This window comes from Spermophilus citellus, assembly GCF_964194105.1.
Source record: "Spermophilus citellus genome assembly, chromosome: 9".
In the NCBI taxonomy this organism is placed as follows: Eukaryota; Metazoa; Chordata; class Mammalia; order Rodentia; family Sciuridae; genus Spermophilus; species Spermophilus citellus.
The window spans coordinates 98,942,681-98,960,889 of record NC_138191.1 but is presented as its reverse complement, the minus strand read 5'-3'; the positions used below and the strand labels follow the sequence as shown (position 1 = coordinate 98,960,889).

The 18,209-nt window shown below is 33.7% G+C and overlaps 1 protein-coding gene across 2 annotated transcripts in view; it reads right to left on the bottom strand.

The window, feature by feature from the left end:
• The window catches only part of NRDC (nardilysin convertase), an 88,890-nt gene that overhangs the window by 34,354 nt on the left and 36,327 nt on the right, over positions 1-18,209 (bottom strand). For both annotated transcript variants that reach the window (XM_081306405.1, XM_081306406.1), the window contains 5 exons: positions 12,496-12,569; positions 6,965-7,060; positions 6,136-6,258; positions 2,799-2,856; positions 997-1,070 (listed from right to left, as the gene is read on the bottom strand). In XM_081306405.1, coding sequence (XP_081162531.1) covers positions 997-1,070; positions 2,799-2,856; positions 6,136-6,258; positions 6,965-7,060; positions 12,496-12,569 — 425 coding nt within the window. The remainder of the gene's footprint in view (positions 1-996; positions 1,071-2,798; positions 2,857-6,135; positions 6,259-6,964; positions 7,061-12,495; positions 12,570-18,209) is intronic.

Below are 18,209 nucleotides of genomic sequence, written 5' to 3'. Positions count from 1 at the left end.
ATTATTATTATTTAATTTTAGTACCAGCACTTAACCACTGAGCCACATCCCCAGCCCCTTTTTATATTTTATTAGAGACAGGGTCTCACTGATTTGCTTAGGACCTTGCTAACTTGCTGAGGCTGGCTTTGAACTCTTGATCCTCCTGCCTCAGCCTCCCAAGCCACTGGGATTATAGGCATGTGCCACCACACCCAGCTAATAACCTTATTTTTTATGTTAAGAAAATATAATGGGGGGCTGGAGCTGGGGCTCAGTGGTAGCGCACTTGCCTGGCATGTATGAGGCACTGGATTTGCTTCTCAGCACCTCATATAAATAAATGAAACAAAGGTCTATCAACAACTTAAAAAAAAAATTTTTTTTTAAAGAAAATATACTTGGGGCTGGGGGTATAGTTCAGTGGTACAGCACTTGCCTCATATGCATGAAGCCCTGGGTTCAATCGTCAGCACCATATAAAAATAAACAAATAAATAAAAATAAAGATATTGTGTCCATATACAACTAAAAAAATTTTTAAAAAAGAAAATATACCTATTAAAAAATCATGTAAATTTGCCAAATCTGATTTATCTCATTGATCTAAGGGTAGTTCACCCTGAGTTCCTCAATCTGACATTTTAAAGATTTTCTTCACTTAACAAATATTTGTTTTATATTAGAGTTAAAATAATTTCCAAAGTGTTTTCTCTCTTATATTTTTCCTTCTGTAAAGGCAAACGAGAGCAGAATGTAGATAAAATGAATTAAGAAGGAAACAAAAAAGCCAAAGAACAAAGAGAATAGGGTAAATCAGGGAAAAGCCATGAAACAGACTCAAGTAGCAACAGGGCACTATCTGTCACTAATTGGATATCCCCTGTCCATATACTCCCTTTCCAACACAATTGTATTTCCTGCTGTGTTCTCATTTTCAAAGAAAATTGGCAGTCTTAATTTTTAGAGAATGTGCTAAAGTTATTTCAAACAGTTTTAAATCTTAGAGTCACAAACCTCTATAAAGTTTGTTAAATGCTGGTGTGTCAAATGGATCCGTTAAATGCCCAAAGTTTGGTTTGGGTAACCCACTGAAAACAAAAGAAATAAATTAAAATTTAAATGGCAAAAGTTTTTATAAGCAGTATCATTAGGGATATCTAATTGAATAATAATTATAATATATTCTACATTTTTGCTGACTGGCAGGCATTCTAGGCATAAACCAACAGTTGGCAATAAAGCCATTAATTCCTCAACTACACACTCTATTCTTAACCTCAGCTTTAATAACTAACATGCCTTTACAACTTACAAGATAGCAAATAATGAACTGAAGGGAGCCTACTCTCAGTTTTCATTGCCTCTATAAGCCCCATTCAATTTTAGTTCTCCCTATAAAAAAGTCATTCCAGAAAGAACATTTACACTAGAGATAATAATTTTCTTTTTAGTACTGGGGACTGAACCCAGAGGTGCTCTACCACTGAGCTACATCCCAGCCCTTTTTTATTTTGAAACAGAGTCTTGCTAAGATGCCGAGGCTGGCCTCAAACTCAAAATCTTCTGGCCTCAGGCTCCAGAGTCACTGGGATTACAGGCAAGATGATACTTTTCTTATTCAATAAATATATATGAAATGATTATTAGGTATAAAGCACTATATTAGGAACTGTGGTGTTTTAAAAACTCAGCCTCTTCTTCCAGGGGCTTCCAATCTGGTTGAGGATAACTACACATTTCTTATAAAAATATGGCCAATACAAATTAGTATCACCTCAAAAACTCTTATTCTAAATCATTAAGGAACCAAAGTTATTAATAATAGGAGAATTTTAAAATGTTCATTAGGGACTGATAGAACCTAATGAATCCCTCAGAATCAGTATCTGTGATTTTATTAGTGAAAGATGTTTTTTTTTAATGAAAGACATTCCCATTTGTTATGGGACATTTCTATACCTCATATTCATTTCTTATCAGAAAAATAAAAAAATTAAATTAAATACCCCCCAAATTTGGCATGGCTTTAAATTATCTTCCCAGACATAAAAAACACTGGTAATTATCAATGGAAATTTATATAATACCAAAATAATAACCAATCAGTTGTTATTACAATTTTTTTCCATAAATTGAAAATGACTATGTATTGGGATGATTAACTGGAAAAGCCACTAGCTTACTCACCTGATATTAAAAAAAAATGCAACAATAAAGTATCTTTCACTTATTTGTATTATTTTGATGAATCTGAGGTGGACAAAAATGTTAAGGAGCATCCTGAACTGAAACATTATGTAATTTCTAATAAAAACCATTTTGGTTTAACAATCTGAAATAAGCTTTTTAGGTAATATGGAAAATCAGTCATCATCTACAGGTTTATTTCTTTTACGGGGAAAAGCATACCACATTCCAAACAACTGACGTTTAAAAAACAAACTTTCAGAATACACAATTTGTTAGAGGCAGAAGACGTATTATGGTTCTCACCATAGTATTTTCTTTCATTATTATGGTTTCAAACACCAAACACAGTAACAGAAAAGCCCTGAATAAATGTAAAAGAGGCATAATTTCTTCAGAATTACTGTTTACTATAAATTTATTAGACTGTAGATTGCGACTATGGAAATGGGTTCTCCAACTTAATTTTTCCCACTCAAAAGCTGTGTAATCTTGGCCAAAGTTATTAAAATTAAGTCTTAATTATGACATGTTTAAAAAACAAAAGAAAAAAGCCTTTGTGGCTCATATAAAAAGATATGGTCTCTTAAATTCTAAAGTATATGACTTATAAAAAATAAGTAACTTACTTGTTTGGTATCTGGGAGAAGATTTCAGTCACCCAGTTTTCCAAAGTATCCAGTGTTTCTTGAACGGAAGAAAGGGACACATAATATTATTATTCAATGTAAAAACAGAATTAGATTTTTCACAGATCTTTAGCTTCAAAATAAAGAGATATTTTAATTTGAGAATTACTTGCCAGTTCTTAACCAGTAATAAGTAACAGGAAAAGTAACAGCAGATAAAAAAAAAAAAAACCTAAGACACACAATTTTATTAGACTTTATTTCTCACTGGTAAAGTTAGAAAAGGCACTCAAGTTCAAAAAAAGTGAGAGAGAATTTTTGTTTATCATTAGGCTAGTGTCAAGGACCAAGAGAGAAGAAATATATCAACCATCCTCTTACACCCATTCCAAAACTGCTAGCTTCTAGGAAGGTCTCCCCAGACCTAACTTATATTACATTGCCCCTCTGCTTTTCAGCATCCCATCAGTATTTTTATACTTCACTTGTATATACTACATTATACTTACTGAGGTTTTACCCTATAAGTCTCTTTTTTTAATTTTTATTTTTTTTTAGATGTATGGACCTTTATTTTATTCATTTATTTATATATGGTGCTGAGAATCAAACCCAGTACCTCACACTAGGCAAGCGCTCTACCACTGAGCCACAGCATCAGCTCCCCTATAAGTCTTTTTGTTTCATTTATGTATGATTTCCATCTTGTTTTGATTCCTTTCTTACATTTCCTAAGAAACTTTTTGAAATTTTTAATAAAACACAAGATCTAAATGAAAAAGGAGATGTTTTAGCTTTATCAAGTGGAGTCATGTGAGTTTCACTAATTCTCAATTTAAAAAAGCCCAATTTAGAGCATGTGCTTAGCATGCAATAGGCCCTGAAGAATTCAGTCCTAGCACTCCCTCCCTCAAAAGATGCAAGATGCGAATATAACTAATCAAAATTTGAATTTATTCTATACTATTTATTCAGATGTTTAACTTTCAAGTAGCATAATAAATGTATAAGCTGCAAAATCTATGGAATCCAGATTGTATAAATGGTTTTCATTAAAACTATGGCTTATTTTAAAATTTTGCAATAAACATTTATAGTTCTTATTGGTTATCACAAAGGAAGAAAGTGCAAAAGAAACAATACACACTTGAAGAAAACTTCATGTATATGAAACAAGTTGCAACTATTAAAAATTATAAATTAATTTATACAACAAAGATGGAATTATCTGCATTAACAAATGTAAAAAGAATCAAGAAGCACATCTAAAATTTGAACAAAAGAATCTATCACACCATAACCAAAACTTTGTTAAATCAAAATAAGTGGACTATTTTGATCATAAATGCAAAATTTTTTTATATGTAACCCAAGTTAGCTTTGACCTTAATGTTGACAATATAGAGGGCAAAATTTAATAAAAAGGAGACTCACTTAAGGTTAAAGAATTAGCTTTTCCAGAGGAAATCTGCTAAATGTAAGATTATGTCAAAAGGAAGCAACTGACTTTGAAAAACAGCCTAAGGAGGTGAAAATGTAAAGAAAACAAAAGAAAGCTTCCATAATTCTCTTAATGAGAAAAAGTTAACGAGTTACTGAAGATAATAACACAAGATAAAAAGGAGTAGGAGTATTCATCAATCTTTTATAATTAAGATACTTCTATCATTGTCACTATAATTGATTTCAATCATGCCAATTTAAAGGAAGGACCTTATGTGAAGATGGACAGACAACTTGCCCTGTAAGAGTTTATAATCAGGGGCTGGGATTGTAGCTCAGTGGTAAAGCGCTTGCCTAGCACATGTGAGGCTCTGGGTTCGATCCAAGGTACCACATAAAAATAACATTTTTATAACAATAACATTGTATACAACTCCAAGTAAAATAAATTTTTAAAAAAAGAGTTTATAATCAACAGAAACTAAATGTAAAACCACAGAAACAGAACATCTGAGCATGGCTTAAAAAGCCAATTCATAAAGCCAGGTGTGGTGTAACTAACTGTAGTCTCAGCTGGGAAGCTGAGGAAAGAGGACCACTTGAACCTAGTTCAAGGCTAGCCTGAGAAACAGCAAGATCTTCATCTCAAGAAATTATAATTATTGATCTATCAGTGTTATCAGTATACTCATAGACAACATAGACTAGCCTGTAGATACATCCATTTCTACAAGAGAAAAACATCTGCACTGGTCTGTGGTGTAGCTCAGAGATTTGATCCCCAGCACCATAGGGGAGGTAAACATACCACTTCCAGCTGCCGGCTCATACCACGAAGTGTATTAAGTGCTAAAGTAAACTGTATGCAATTATGATTTTATTTCATTTTTTTTAGTTATTGATAGACCTTTATTTATTTATACGTGGTGCTGAGAATCAAACCCAGAGCCTCAGATATGCCAGGCAAGTGCATTATCGCTGAGCCCCAGCCCCAGCCCTAGCCCTGCAATTATGATCTAATGCTGCATCTTTACATTTGTTTACATTTCTCTCCATAGTGAATAATGACATGTATGGTCTATAAGTTTTTGCATAAGTTTTGATAAATCTTAACTTTTTTTTTTTTTAGAATTTTTTTTAATATTTATTTTTTAGTATTTGGCGGACACAACATCTTAGTTTGTATGTGGTGCTGAGGATCGAACCTGGGCTGCACGCGTGCTAGGCGAGCGCGCTACCACTTGAGCCACATCCCCAGCCCTGATAAATCTTAACTTTTATTTTTATTTTTTAATATTTATTTTTTAGTTGTAGTTGGACACAATACATCCATTTCATTTGTTTATTTTTATGTGGTGCTAAGGATCAAGCCCAGGGCCTCACATGTGCTAGGCGAGCACTCTATCACTGAGCCACAACCCCAGCCCAAATCTTAACTTTTAATTTTCCCTTCAATACCAGTGATTAAACTCAGGATCACTTTACTACTGAAGCTACCCTAGTTTCTTTAAATTTTGAAATAAGGTCTTACCTTAGCTGCAAAGACTGATTTTAAACTTGCAGTGCTCCTGCCTCAGCCTCTGGAGTAGCTGGGACTACAAATATTCACCATCGTTCCCAGCTATATTTTAACATTTTATAATAAATGTCTATATTTCCTGGTAACAAATAATAAACTAGACCATTATCTATCTATATTTTATGCATTCATGACATACCAAACAAAATTTTTCAAAATTTTTAGACTGTATGTTTCTCTACAAGTTTTTTCAAACTGTTGTGGATCTTAAAAAAAAAAAAAAAAAAAAAAGTCAGATAAGTGGACTCAATGCAGTTTCCATACTGTTGTTCAAGGATTAACTATACTTCAGAATAACTCTAAAGATAATATTACCTTTGGATTGAACCACTAATGTCATGTAATGAGCAGAGTAGTAATGCATCCAGAATTCTCTCAATCTAGCATGTGTATCAATATTATTCTTTTTTGGTTCATGCTTGAGAGTCTCAGCATTTCCTGTAAAAAGTTGGCAAAAAAATTATAAAAGTAACTAAAATCACTTTTTTGTTAAAAGTCTTCTACACCAACAACGCACGTTCTGCCACTTTACTTGACCTATGAAGAAATGCAAGCAACAAGAATATTGAATAGTGTATAATAATAAACAAAAATTCTTAAGGAACAATTCTGAAGTATATTTTAATACACAAGGAATTCACCTCTGGTTAGGAATACCTCAACAGCAGACAAGAAATAAATAAGCTTCCTTGCTTAATAGTCTAATACTCAATTCAGTTTACCCTCTGAATTAGTTTATTAATATTCTGCCTAATTCTTAAAAATAAAGCAAATAAAGCCAGAATATCCAGGGAAGTACAATATATTTGAAATATACTTTATTTATTATTGCTTTGTTTTAAGTATATTCTAGATGAACTCATCCCAGTTTCTACTCTATTGGTTAAAAGGATTAATATTAGGCTATAAATGAATTCTACCACCAATAAAAAGCCATTATGAAAAATAGATGAACAGCTTACCAGTTAAAATAAAATTAGATCATAATTCATACTTAATGACCTTCTGTTGAAAAGTTATCTAGCCACCCAAAAAAGCAAAAGGAACTTAGCTACCCTAGCTTTATAATTTTAATTTATCACCTTTTCTTATTCTCAATCTTTCTTACCTAGAAAATATGAAATATTATTATTTAGTATCTTACCCCAAAAAAACTTGCCCATAGGATGTCCAGGTCTAGCAAGGCTCCCAAACAACATTTCTTTCCTGTTTGCATCAGATGGTCTTGCAAGTTGATATTCTGTCATTTTAAAGAAATACTTTTAATAAAATTCAATTCTAGTATCTGTTCTAATTTTTTGAAATTCAAGCTTACAGAACAAGTAAGTAACAAAAATTAATTTTTATAAATCACTTAAGACTGAAGTTGGGAACTTAATGACTTAGGCCTAGCTTTATCACTTAATCTGTCACTTTGGGTAAATCAACCACCTTTCTAGAGTTTTCTCCTATTTTTCAAATGAAATAAGGCAGTTATGATCTAAAGGTTTCAGCTCTAGGTTACTATGTCCAAGAATTACTGAACAAAGTACTAATAAAATATTAAACCAGCAGGGCATGGTTTAATTACATGCCTGTAATCCCAGTGACTTGGGAAGCTAAGGAAGGAGGATCACAAGTTAAAGGCCAGCCTTAGCAAGTTAACAAGACCCTTTCTCAAAATAAAAAAGGGCTGAAGGTGTATGCTCAGTGGTAGTGTGTCCCTGGGTTTAATCCCCAGTATCAAAATTCAATTCAATTAGATTAAATTAAATTTAATTCATGTTAATATCTAATCCCCAATGGGTAGAGACTTCAAGAATGAGATTACTGCCCTTATGAAAGAGATTACTGCTCCCAAAGAGCTTCCTCATCTCCTCTGCCATGTAAAGACACAGGGCAAAGATGACCGTCTATGAACCAGGAATTGGGCCTTCACTAAATATTCAAAACTGCCAGAGCTTTGATCTTGAACTTCTCAGTTTCCAGAACTGTGAGAAATAAATTTCTGTTGTTTATATGCCACCCAGCCTGTGATATTCTGTTAAAGCAGCCTAAACAGGATAGGATAGCTAGAATTCCAGTTCTGTTACTAACTAAACTGTTCACCCTTGAGGAATTTATCTAACTTACATTTCTGTATCTATAAAATGAACTCAACAGGACTTAGTTCATATGATTTTTATAAGGAGTAAATATTAAATTTTTTTTGGTTGTAGATAGACACTATATCTTTATTTATTTATTTTTATGTGGTGCTAAAGATAAAGCCTAGTGCTTCATATGTGTGAGGTAAACACTCTACCACTGAGCTACAACTCCACCCCCAAGGATTAAGTAATTAAAAAAAAATTTAATGAATACCTACTGTGTTGTTAGGTACTACTGAAATAGTTATTGGGAGTAGAAATTTGAATAAACAGTAAAAGGAGCCAAGTCCATGGCCTCAGAGAGTTTAAATTCAGGTAGAGGAGAGAAGCAATAAACAAATGAACAAATGTTTTCAGATAATATCAATTAGAGATGGGTGCTGAGAGGTCCCAGCTTCCTAAGGAGTCACTCAAGCTAAGGGTTGGCTCCAGCTATACTTGAAAGACAAAATAGGAGTTTTCTGGGCAAAAACAGGAAGAAGAGTGTGTAAAATATTCTAAGGAGAAAATGGGGAAGGAGAATATGGCAACTCCAAAAAACAGAAAGAAGGTTAATATGGCCAAACAAAGGTCAGAATCAAAGCAGAGGCCAGGAAAAAAAAAAAAGGAAAAAAAGCCTAGACAAGAGATATGCAGGATGGCTGAGGCTGTAGCTCAGTGGGAGAGTGCTTATCTGGCATGTGTGAGAGGCACTGGGTTCAATCCTTAGCATCACATAAAAATAAACAAAATGAAGGCAAAGGCATGGCGGAGAGCGGAGATAAGCAGGAAATAAATTTTGAAAGGGTCTAGGTAAGACCTTTGAGAGAAGTATAAAATGTGTGAATATAGCTCTTGGTATCATATAGTCAATACTGACTATAGATCTTTGGTAAAATAACTGATTTGGGGTCTTGGGGTTACTTATTAACCCCTCTAAGCCTCAATTTTACCATTAGTCAAATAAGGATAATGGGGATAACAATCACAATAATGCAAATAATAAATATTCAAAAAATGATGCCAATTATTTATCATGGAATAATGTAGTGCATTGCAGATGCTTAATCAAGGGAATTGACATTATCAGATTTGGACTCCTAGTAAATTCATTCTGCACGAAAATATGAATAATGGATTGAAGGGCACCAAGAATAGAACCAGAAAAAAAAACAGTTACAAGTCCTTACTATTATATTTGGTGAGAGAACAGAAACTAAAGTGACAGTAGAAACAGAAGCAGAAGTCAACATATTCAAGAAAATACTTTAATTATAAGTCATGAAGGCTCATCCAAAGATGATTCAATAAAAAGTTAGTCACAGCTTCAACAGAGTATTTTTTTCTTTTCTTAAAGTCTCTGTAAAAATATGAAGATATGGCTACAACATAAAAGAAGCAACTCCATTACTGAAGATGTCCATGTCCGGGGCCAAGGTTATAGCTCAGTAGAAAAGTGCTTGCCTAGCATGAAAACAGATTCTTCCCTAGAGCATCCAAAAGAAAAACTACCCTAGGGAAACATTTTAGAATTCTGACCTCCAAATCTGCAAAAAAATAAACCTGAATTCTAGTAATTTGCTTAGCAGCAACAGGTAACTAATATCACAGATATGTAGACATATCTACACAAAAAGGAATTTAATTACATGGCAGGTTATGATAATTATAATGTTGTATCTCATTCATTAAGTCTCATATACTAAAAAAGCTAGTATTATTAACACCCATTCAATTAAAAAAAGTAGATAAATAATAAAAATTCATTATATCTGAACACCCAGAGACTACAATCGTCCACATGATTAGATAAAAGGGCTTTGTTCATATCCTTCATTCAATCACTGAGACATATTATAGTTAATTATGTGAGAGTATGAGCTAATATTAAAATAGTTAAATTTTAAGAATAATTTTTGCCAAAATCTTGTTTTAGCAATAAATAAATCCCACCTTAAAACTTACCTTGTGGATATGTCCTACGAGCATGTTAAATGTATTCAAGAAAACTAAAACTCTGAGCAAATCTATGTGCATTATGCCGATAAATGCTTATAAATATATACGTACACACCCTTCAATGAAAGAATAGACCAAAAATAGATAATCTACACAAGGAACAGTAATAAAGTATTGAAGTCAGTATTATTTAACAAAAGGCCAGGAAAGAATTAATTTCTTCCACAACCAGAAGGAGACAAATAAAGGGAAAGGATTGTATTGGATGAATCTGTCAGGACCCTCCATCTCTTTATATATATGAAATTGGCCATCTAAGCATGCAGGCAAAGAAAGTCATTAAATGAAACAAGTAACAGAAGAATGATAGAAGAAAGACTCTCACATGTAAATGGAACATAAAAAACAACATTTGATTATTCAGCTCTCTAAACTGGTTAATGAGGGCCTGGGGATGTGGCTCAAGCGGTAGCACACTCGCCTGGCATGCGTGCGGCCCTGGTTTGATCCTCAGCACCACACACACAAAAAAAACCCACAAAAGATGTTGTGTCCACTGAAAACTAAAAAATAAATATTAAAAAATTCTATCTCTCTCTCTCTCTTAAAAAAAAAACTGGTTAATGAACATTTAAGTAACATGTCATATCAGTTATAATAGATCACAAATTGAAATTTAGGTCGTCTATCATTAAAACAAAAAAATAATTGAGCAAAAACCAAAGCCCAACAGGGATTTTGCCGTAAGTTCATCTTAAACCAAAACAAACTAGTATGTGTGCATGTATAATGTAATGAAGCATAATAAAATATATTCTGATTTACACTTGTAGTATCTAATTAAAGAATTTTTTTGGGGGGGGTGCTACTGGGGATTTAAACTCAGGGCGATATGGATGCTTGGCAAGTACCCCACCACTGAGCTTCATCCCTAGCACTTTTTATTTTTTTATTTTTTGAGTCAGGATCTTGCTAAGTTGACCAGACTCTTCCCAAACGTAGGATCTTTCTGCCTCAGTCTCCTGAGTAACTGGGATTACAGGTATGTAGCACTGTGTCTGGCCCAGAGGTCTACATTTTTAAACACTGATTTAACCCATTCTAGAACCTATAGGAAAAAAAAACATACTAGAAAGCATTTAAGAAACACAGATAGGGTTGGGGATATAGCTCAGTGGTAGAGCACTTGCCTAGCAAATGCAAGGCTTTGGGTTCAATCCCCAACATCACACACATCAACAAAAAGACACAGATAATAGTTATTCAGTCTCAAAACTTGATAAGGGTTTTCAGAACTTTCCTTAGTAATTTTGGCTTTCCATTTGTTCAAAAAAATATCTGGGTCTAAACTAAAACAGAGATTTTGGTAGGCAAGTAAAATGAAGTAATAAATTTGATTTAAAGAAACTATTAAAGCTAGGAGGCAATAAGCTATCCTATCCTCTGTTACAAATAAATTGAGGGTCATAGCTAGTGACATTTCTATAAGTTAAACAAAGTTGTGGTGACTTCCAGATAAATGGCTTTTTGGCCATGTGTGGTTTACTCAGCCTACTCAATGTATTAAGTCATTATTAGACCTAGACACTGAATCAAGCCAAGGAAGAAAATACTATAAAAACAAACAAATACAGACACCTTGATTCTTCAGTTGCTACAAGCCAAACCTAACCTATATAAATTCAAAATTTCCCCAATTCTATTAGTACTACTTATACTACATAATTCTAATGCTAAAATAAAACAAGTAATGTTATTCTACAATGGTAATATTTATGGTATAAAGCTCTAATGAACCTCACCCTATTGAAAATAGTGGAAGTCCTTATTGTTTACATTCTTTAAATCCCAAAGTTCAAAGAAATGGTCAAGAAGTAAAATTAAATGCATTTCCTGCTCAGGTATTTATTTCTTCATCCATAGATATATAACAATTGTTTTTGTAACTAACAAAATTTAAGACACAAAGCACCTATACATACAAATAACAAGTAACAAAAGAAAAACTATAATAAATATCAGGACAGTATACTTGAAGCCTCAGAAAAAATGTCTATTCACACAGAAAGAGTAAAAGAACTTTTAAAGCTTTAATACCTAATTAGCTTGAAGAAATTGGCTACTATCTTCCTGTGCACACCCGCTTGTAATCCTAGCAATTCAGGAGACTGAGGAAGAAGTACTGGAAGTTCGGAGGCCCGCCTCAGTAACTTAGGGAGAACTTCAGCAATTTAGCAAGACCCTGTCTCAAAAACTAAAAAGAGCTGGGGATATAGTTCAGTGGTAGAGCCCCACTGGGTTCAATCCCCAAAACAAAAACAAAAGAAAAGAATTAGGCTACTGTCTTGCAAAAGATTAGCCACTATGTTAAAATTCTGAAAAAACAAACCATGAGTAAGCTAAATTCTAGTATTCTTTTGAAATTACTTCAATTCTAACCTGAATAAGAAATTTATTTCCTTCAGGAATGAATATGAAAAATTTATCTCAATGTTGCCCTTTAAGATATAAAGATAAAATGGCCTAGGGATAAACAATGATAAATGTGCTAAATAACTGGTTCAATAAGGAAAGAAATCGTTAAAAGACATGAAGCACTTTTTTTTACCACTATCAACAGCTTCAACTTCACGGTCAATTGCATCTCTGATCATTAGTGGATGGATGAAGAACTGGGCCCATCTGAAAAACAAACAAGATAGACATCTCTGGTTTTGTTCAGTTTCATCAATCAACATCTATTTTTTAATTAAGAAATTTTGCTAAAATGGAAATTTAGTTCACAAATATAAAATCAAAATAACATTCTGCATTTCTGTATTAAAAAATCTACATTCATTACAAAATATAATAAGCACTTATAGAAAAAAGTACATAAAACAAACACACAGAAAAATGTATAAATATACAGACTAATGTATAACTACAAGACAAACATCTGAGTGCCCCACTCAGGTGAAGAAAGAGACCATGTGACAACTACCCTTTCCTCAAAATTATCCTGAATATTATGGCAATCATGTCTCTGCTTTTGTTTATATTTTACAACCTGAAGTTTTTGTCAACCTTTTTCTTCATCATCAACCCTAAGGAGCCTTTTTAGAAATTTTCTCCCATCTACTCCATCCCCTACCATTGACTGACTGATTATTAATTTTGCAGTTAGGAGGGCGGAATCCAGGGCCTCACACATGCTAAGCAAGCATTTTACCACTGAATTACATCCCAAGAGGACCCTATGATATCTTTTTTTAAATTTATCTTTTAGTTGTAGATGGACACGATATCTTTCTTTATTTTTATGTGCTGCTGAGGATCAAACCCAGTGCCTCACACATGCCAGGCAAGCGCTCTACCACTAAGCCAAAACCTCAGCCCAGTATCTTTGCTTTTTTAGCCTATTGCATTTTCCTATTTTTAGAATCACCTAATCTACGTAATACTAAATAAACTTTCTGAGATTGTGGTTGGAGTATCACTGAATGTACATATCAAGAGAACTGACACCCTTTATAAAAATGAGACTTTGAATGCACAAATAATACTCTCCACTTACTTAGGTCTTTAATAATTCTCAATAAAGTTTAGTGTATTTCTAATACATAATTTTATGCTGTTTTTGGAAGATTCCTGGGTGCCTGATTATTTTTAATGATATTATAAAGATTTCTTTTAGGGCTGGGGATGTGGCTCAAGCGGTAGCGCGCTCGCCTCGCATGCGTGCGGCCCGGGTTCGGTCCTCAGCACCACATACCAACAAAGATGTTGTGTCCGCCGAGAACTAAAAAATAAATATTAAAAAAAAAAAAAATTCTCTCTCTCTCCCCTCTCTCTCCTCTCTCACTCTCTCTTTGAAAAAAAAAAAAAGATTTCTTTTAGTGTCATAACTCTACTACATAAAAATAGTACTGAGATATATAAATATGTGCATGTCTGTATGTATAATTAAATATATTCTGCCTTTTTTCCCAACGACTCAGATGGCTGAGGCAAGAGGATCACAAGTTCAAGGGCAACCTGAACAACTCAGCAAGGCTCTAAGCAACTTAATGAGAAACTGTCTCAAAAGAAAATATTATAACGGCTGAAGATGTTGCTCTGTGGTTAAGTGCCCCTGGGTTCTATTCCTAGTACAAAAAAAAAAATCTCATTTTTAATTTTAGTACTGGGGAATGAACCCAAGACCTCACACATGCTAGGCAAGCACTCTACCTCTGAGCTACATTCTCCAACACTTTTATTCTCCTTAAATTTTTTATCTTGAGAACTGGTTTAAGTTGCCAAGACTCGCCTCAAACTTCTGATATTCTTGCCTCAGTTTTAAGTAGCTGGGATGACAGGTGTGCACCATCAAACCTGGTATTTATTTATTTGTGTTTTTTTGCGGGGGGGGGGGGGGCAGGTGATACTAGGGATTGAGCTAAGGGATGCTTTATCACTGAGCTACATCTCCACTCCTTTTGATTTTTTAATTTTGAGACAGGATCTCAGTAAGTTGCTAAGGCTAACCTTGAACTTGTGCTCCACCTGCTCTAGTCAACCTAGTTGCTGGGATTACAGGCATGCCCCACTGTGCCCACTGCAGCAACTTTTTATTTTGTAGTCAATCTACCTTTCTAAATTCTCTTGTTGAAATTAATAATTTAGCTGAGTGCAGTGGCACATGCCTGTAATCCCAGTGGCTAGGTAGTTCAAGGCTAGCCTCAGCAACTGAGCAAGGCCATAAGCAACTTACTGAAACACCGTCTCAAAAAATAAATAAATAAAAATAAAAAGGGCTGGAGAGAACTGGGGTTTTAGCTCAGTGGTAAAGCACCTTGCATGCATGAGATACTGGGTTCAATTCTCAGCACCACATAAAAATAAATAAATGTAATAAAGATATTGTGTCCATCTACAACTAAAAAAATGTGTTTTTTAAAAAAAAAAAAAAGGACTGGAGATGTGGCTGAGTGGGAAAGAGCCCCTGAGTTCAAATCCCCCTCCAAATAATAATGATGTAGCTGTAGAAGATTTTGAATTTTTTATGTATCATCTGCTATGACAGTTTTGTGTTTAGCATCTCCCCCCACCACTAACTTGTATTAGAAATGATAACTACAGATCACCATAGATTGTATCTGTCTTGTTTCTGATCTCAAGTTAAAATTTTTCAAGTTTTCACCATTGAACTGTTTACCAGTTATCATGAGAAAATGGCCTTATACTGTTTGCTAAGAACATCTTTAAAAATAGGTACTGAAATTCATCATACATTTTCTACAAATTATTGAGATGTATTTTCTCCTTTGATATGACAATGTAATGAACTACATTAATTCATTATGCTACATTACTTAATTTTTCTAGGATGAACTCAACTTAGTGTTGACATACTGTCCTTATATATTGCTATTTGTGGGTGAGCCTGGCCTATAATTTTTCTTATAATTTTTTCTAAAAAGTCATGCTAGTTTCATAAATAAGGAGTTATTATTTCTTTCAGTTTTGGTAGTATTCTAAACCTAAAAACTTATAAGAAATTTTCATTACTGATTTCCTTTCTTTGATGGTTATAAGATTACTTGAACTTTTAAACTATTTCTTCTTATTTCTGTGTTAGTTTTATAAATTTGTGTGTGTGTGTGTGTGTGTGTGTGTGTGTGTGTGTGTGTATTTTACTGGTGACTGAAGCCAGGACATTGCACATGCTAGGCAAGTGCTCTATCACTGAGCTACATCCCCAAACCCTTTTTATTTTTTATTTTGAGACAGTCTCCCTAAGTTGCCCAGGTTGGCCTTGAACTTGCAGTCCTCCTGTCTCAGTCTCCTATGTAGCTGAAATTATAAGCATGCAAGACTGTGTCCAGCTAAAATCTGTATTTCTAAGAACTTACGTACTTCATCTAATTTTGTTTTCACTTCCCGACAGAGGTTGTTCAAAATCTTATTATACTTCCTTCCACGGGCTGAGGTTGTGGCCCAGTGGTAGAGCACTTGCCTAGCATATGTAAGGCACTAGGTTCAATCCTCAGCACCACATAAGGATAAATAAATAAAATAGAAGTATTGGGTCCATCTTCAACTAAAAAAAAAAAAAAATCTTATTATGCTTTCAATATCTGCAAAAGCATATTTATTTTCATTCCTGATATTTGCACATACATGTTTTTTCTTGACCAGTCTTATGAAAGGCTTATCTATGAGTGGTATTTTTGTTTTGTTTTGTTTTTCCAAAAAATGAACATTAAGCTATCTTAAAATTCTGTTTGCATCAAGATATAATTTGGCCTGGGAATGTAGCTCAGTGATATAGTGCTTGCCTAGCATGTGTGAGGCCCTGAAGTTCAATCCCATTATCACAAAAATAAATAAATAAAATAAAATTTTCACATACCATAGAACTCCCCTTTTAAAGTATATAACTAGGGAAACTGTACTCTTTAAGAGTGATTCTACATTTTCCCTTACCCAAGCTCTGGACAACAAATGGTTGTCAATTCTGTACAGTTAATATAAATGGAATCATACATTGTGGATTTTTTTCTTTCTGTTGTTTTGTTTTGTTTTTTGGGTTGGCTTCATATAATGTTTTCAAGGTTCATCCACACTGTAGCATGTATCAAACTTCATTACCTATAGACAAGTAATATTTCATTGTTTGAAATATTTTATTTATTCATTCATAAATTAATAGAAATTTGGGCTGTTTCCACATTTGCCCTATTATGAAAAATGCTACAACGAACATTCATGCACAAGATTTTGTGTAGACGATATTATGTACTAAAAGTACAACTGCTAGGTCATATAATAATTTTTTGATCAATATATCAACATTGTAAACACTATATATGCTAAACCCAAGGCCAGCATCATTCTAAATGGAGAAAAATTGAAAGCAATCCCTCTAAAAACTGGAACAAGACAGGGATGCCCTCTTCACCACTACTGTTCAACACAGTCCTAGAAACCCCAGTTAGAGCAATTAGACAAAAGAAAGAAATTAAAGGTATACGAATAGGAAGAGCTCAAACTATTCTTATTTGCTGAAGACATGATTCTATATTTAGAAGACCCAAAAACCTCCAACAGAAAGCTTCTAGAACTAGGGGCTGAGGTTGTGGCTCAGCGGTAGAGCATTCGCCTTACATGGGTGAGGCGCTGGGTTTGATCCTCAGTACCACATAAAAATAAATAAATAAAATAAAGGTATTATGTCCAACTACAACTAAAAAAATAAACATTTTTTTAAAAAGCAAGCTTCTAGAACTCATAAATGACTTCAGCAAAATAGCAGGATATAAAATCAACACCCATAAATCAAATGCATTCCTATGTATCAATGATGAATCCACTGAAAGAGAAATTAGGAAAACTACCCCATTGACAATACCCTCAAAAAATAAAATACTTGGGAATCAATCTAATAAAAGAGGTGAAAAACCTCTACAAAACAACAGAACACTAAAGAAAGAAATTGAAGAAGACCTTAGAAGACTGAAAGATCTCCCATGTTCTTGGATAGGAAGAATTAATATTGTCAAAAATGGCTATACTACCAAAAGCGCTATACAGACTTAATGAAATTCCTATTAAAATTCCAATGATGTTCCTCATAGAAATAGAAAAAGCAGTCATGAAATTCATTTGAAAAAGTAAGAGGCCCAGAATAGCGACACAGACCTTAAATTATACTTCAGAGTCATAACAATAAAAATGGCATGGAATTTGACACAAAAACAGAAGTGAAGACTAATAGAAGAGATTAGAAGACACAGAGTTATCTCACATTAGACAAGGGTGCCATAAACATAAAATGGAGAAAAGACAGCCTCTTCAACAACTGGTGCTGGGAAAACTGGAAATCCATAAGCAGTAGTAGAATGAAAATCTATCTCTCACCCTGCACAAAACTCAACTCAAAGTGGATCAAGGACTTAGGCATTAGACCAGAGACACTGCACCTACTTGAAGAAAAAATAGGCCCAACTCTCCACCAACTTCCTCAATAAGACTCCTAAAGTGCAAGAAGGAAAATCAAGAACGAATAAATGAGATGGTATCAAACTAAACAGCTTTTCAAAGCAAAGGAAACAATCAAGAACATGAACAGAGAGCCTTCAGAATGGGAGAAAAATCTTTATACCACCAGCACCTCAGACAGAGCATTAATTTCCAGGATATACAAAAAATTTAACACCATAAAAACAAATAACCCAATCAATAAAAGGAATGGACCAGGTACTTCACAGAAGAAAAAATACGAATGGTAAAAAAATATATATGAAATAATGTTCAACATATCTAGCAATTAGAGAAATGCAAATCAGACTACACTGA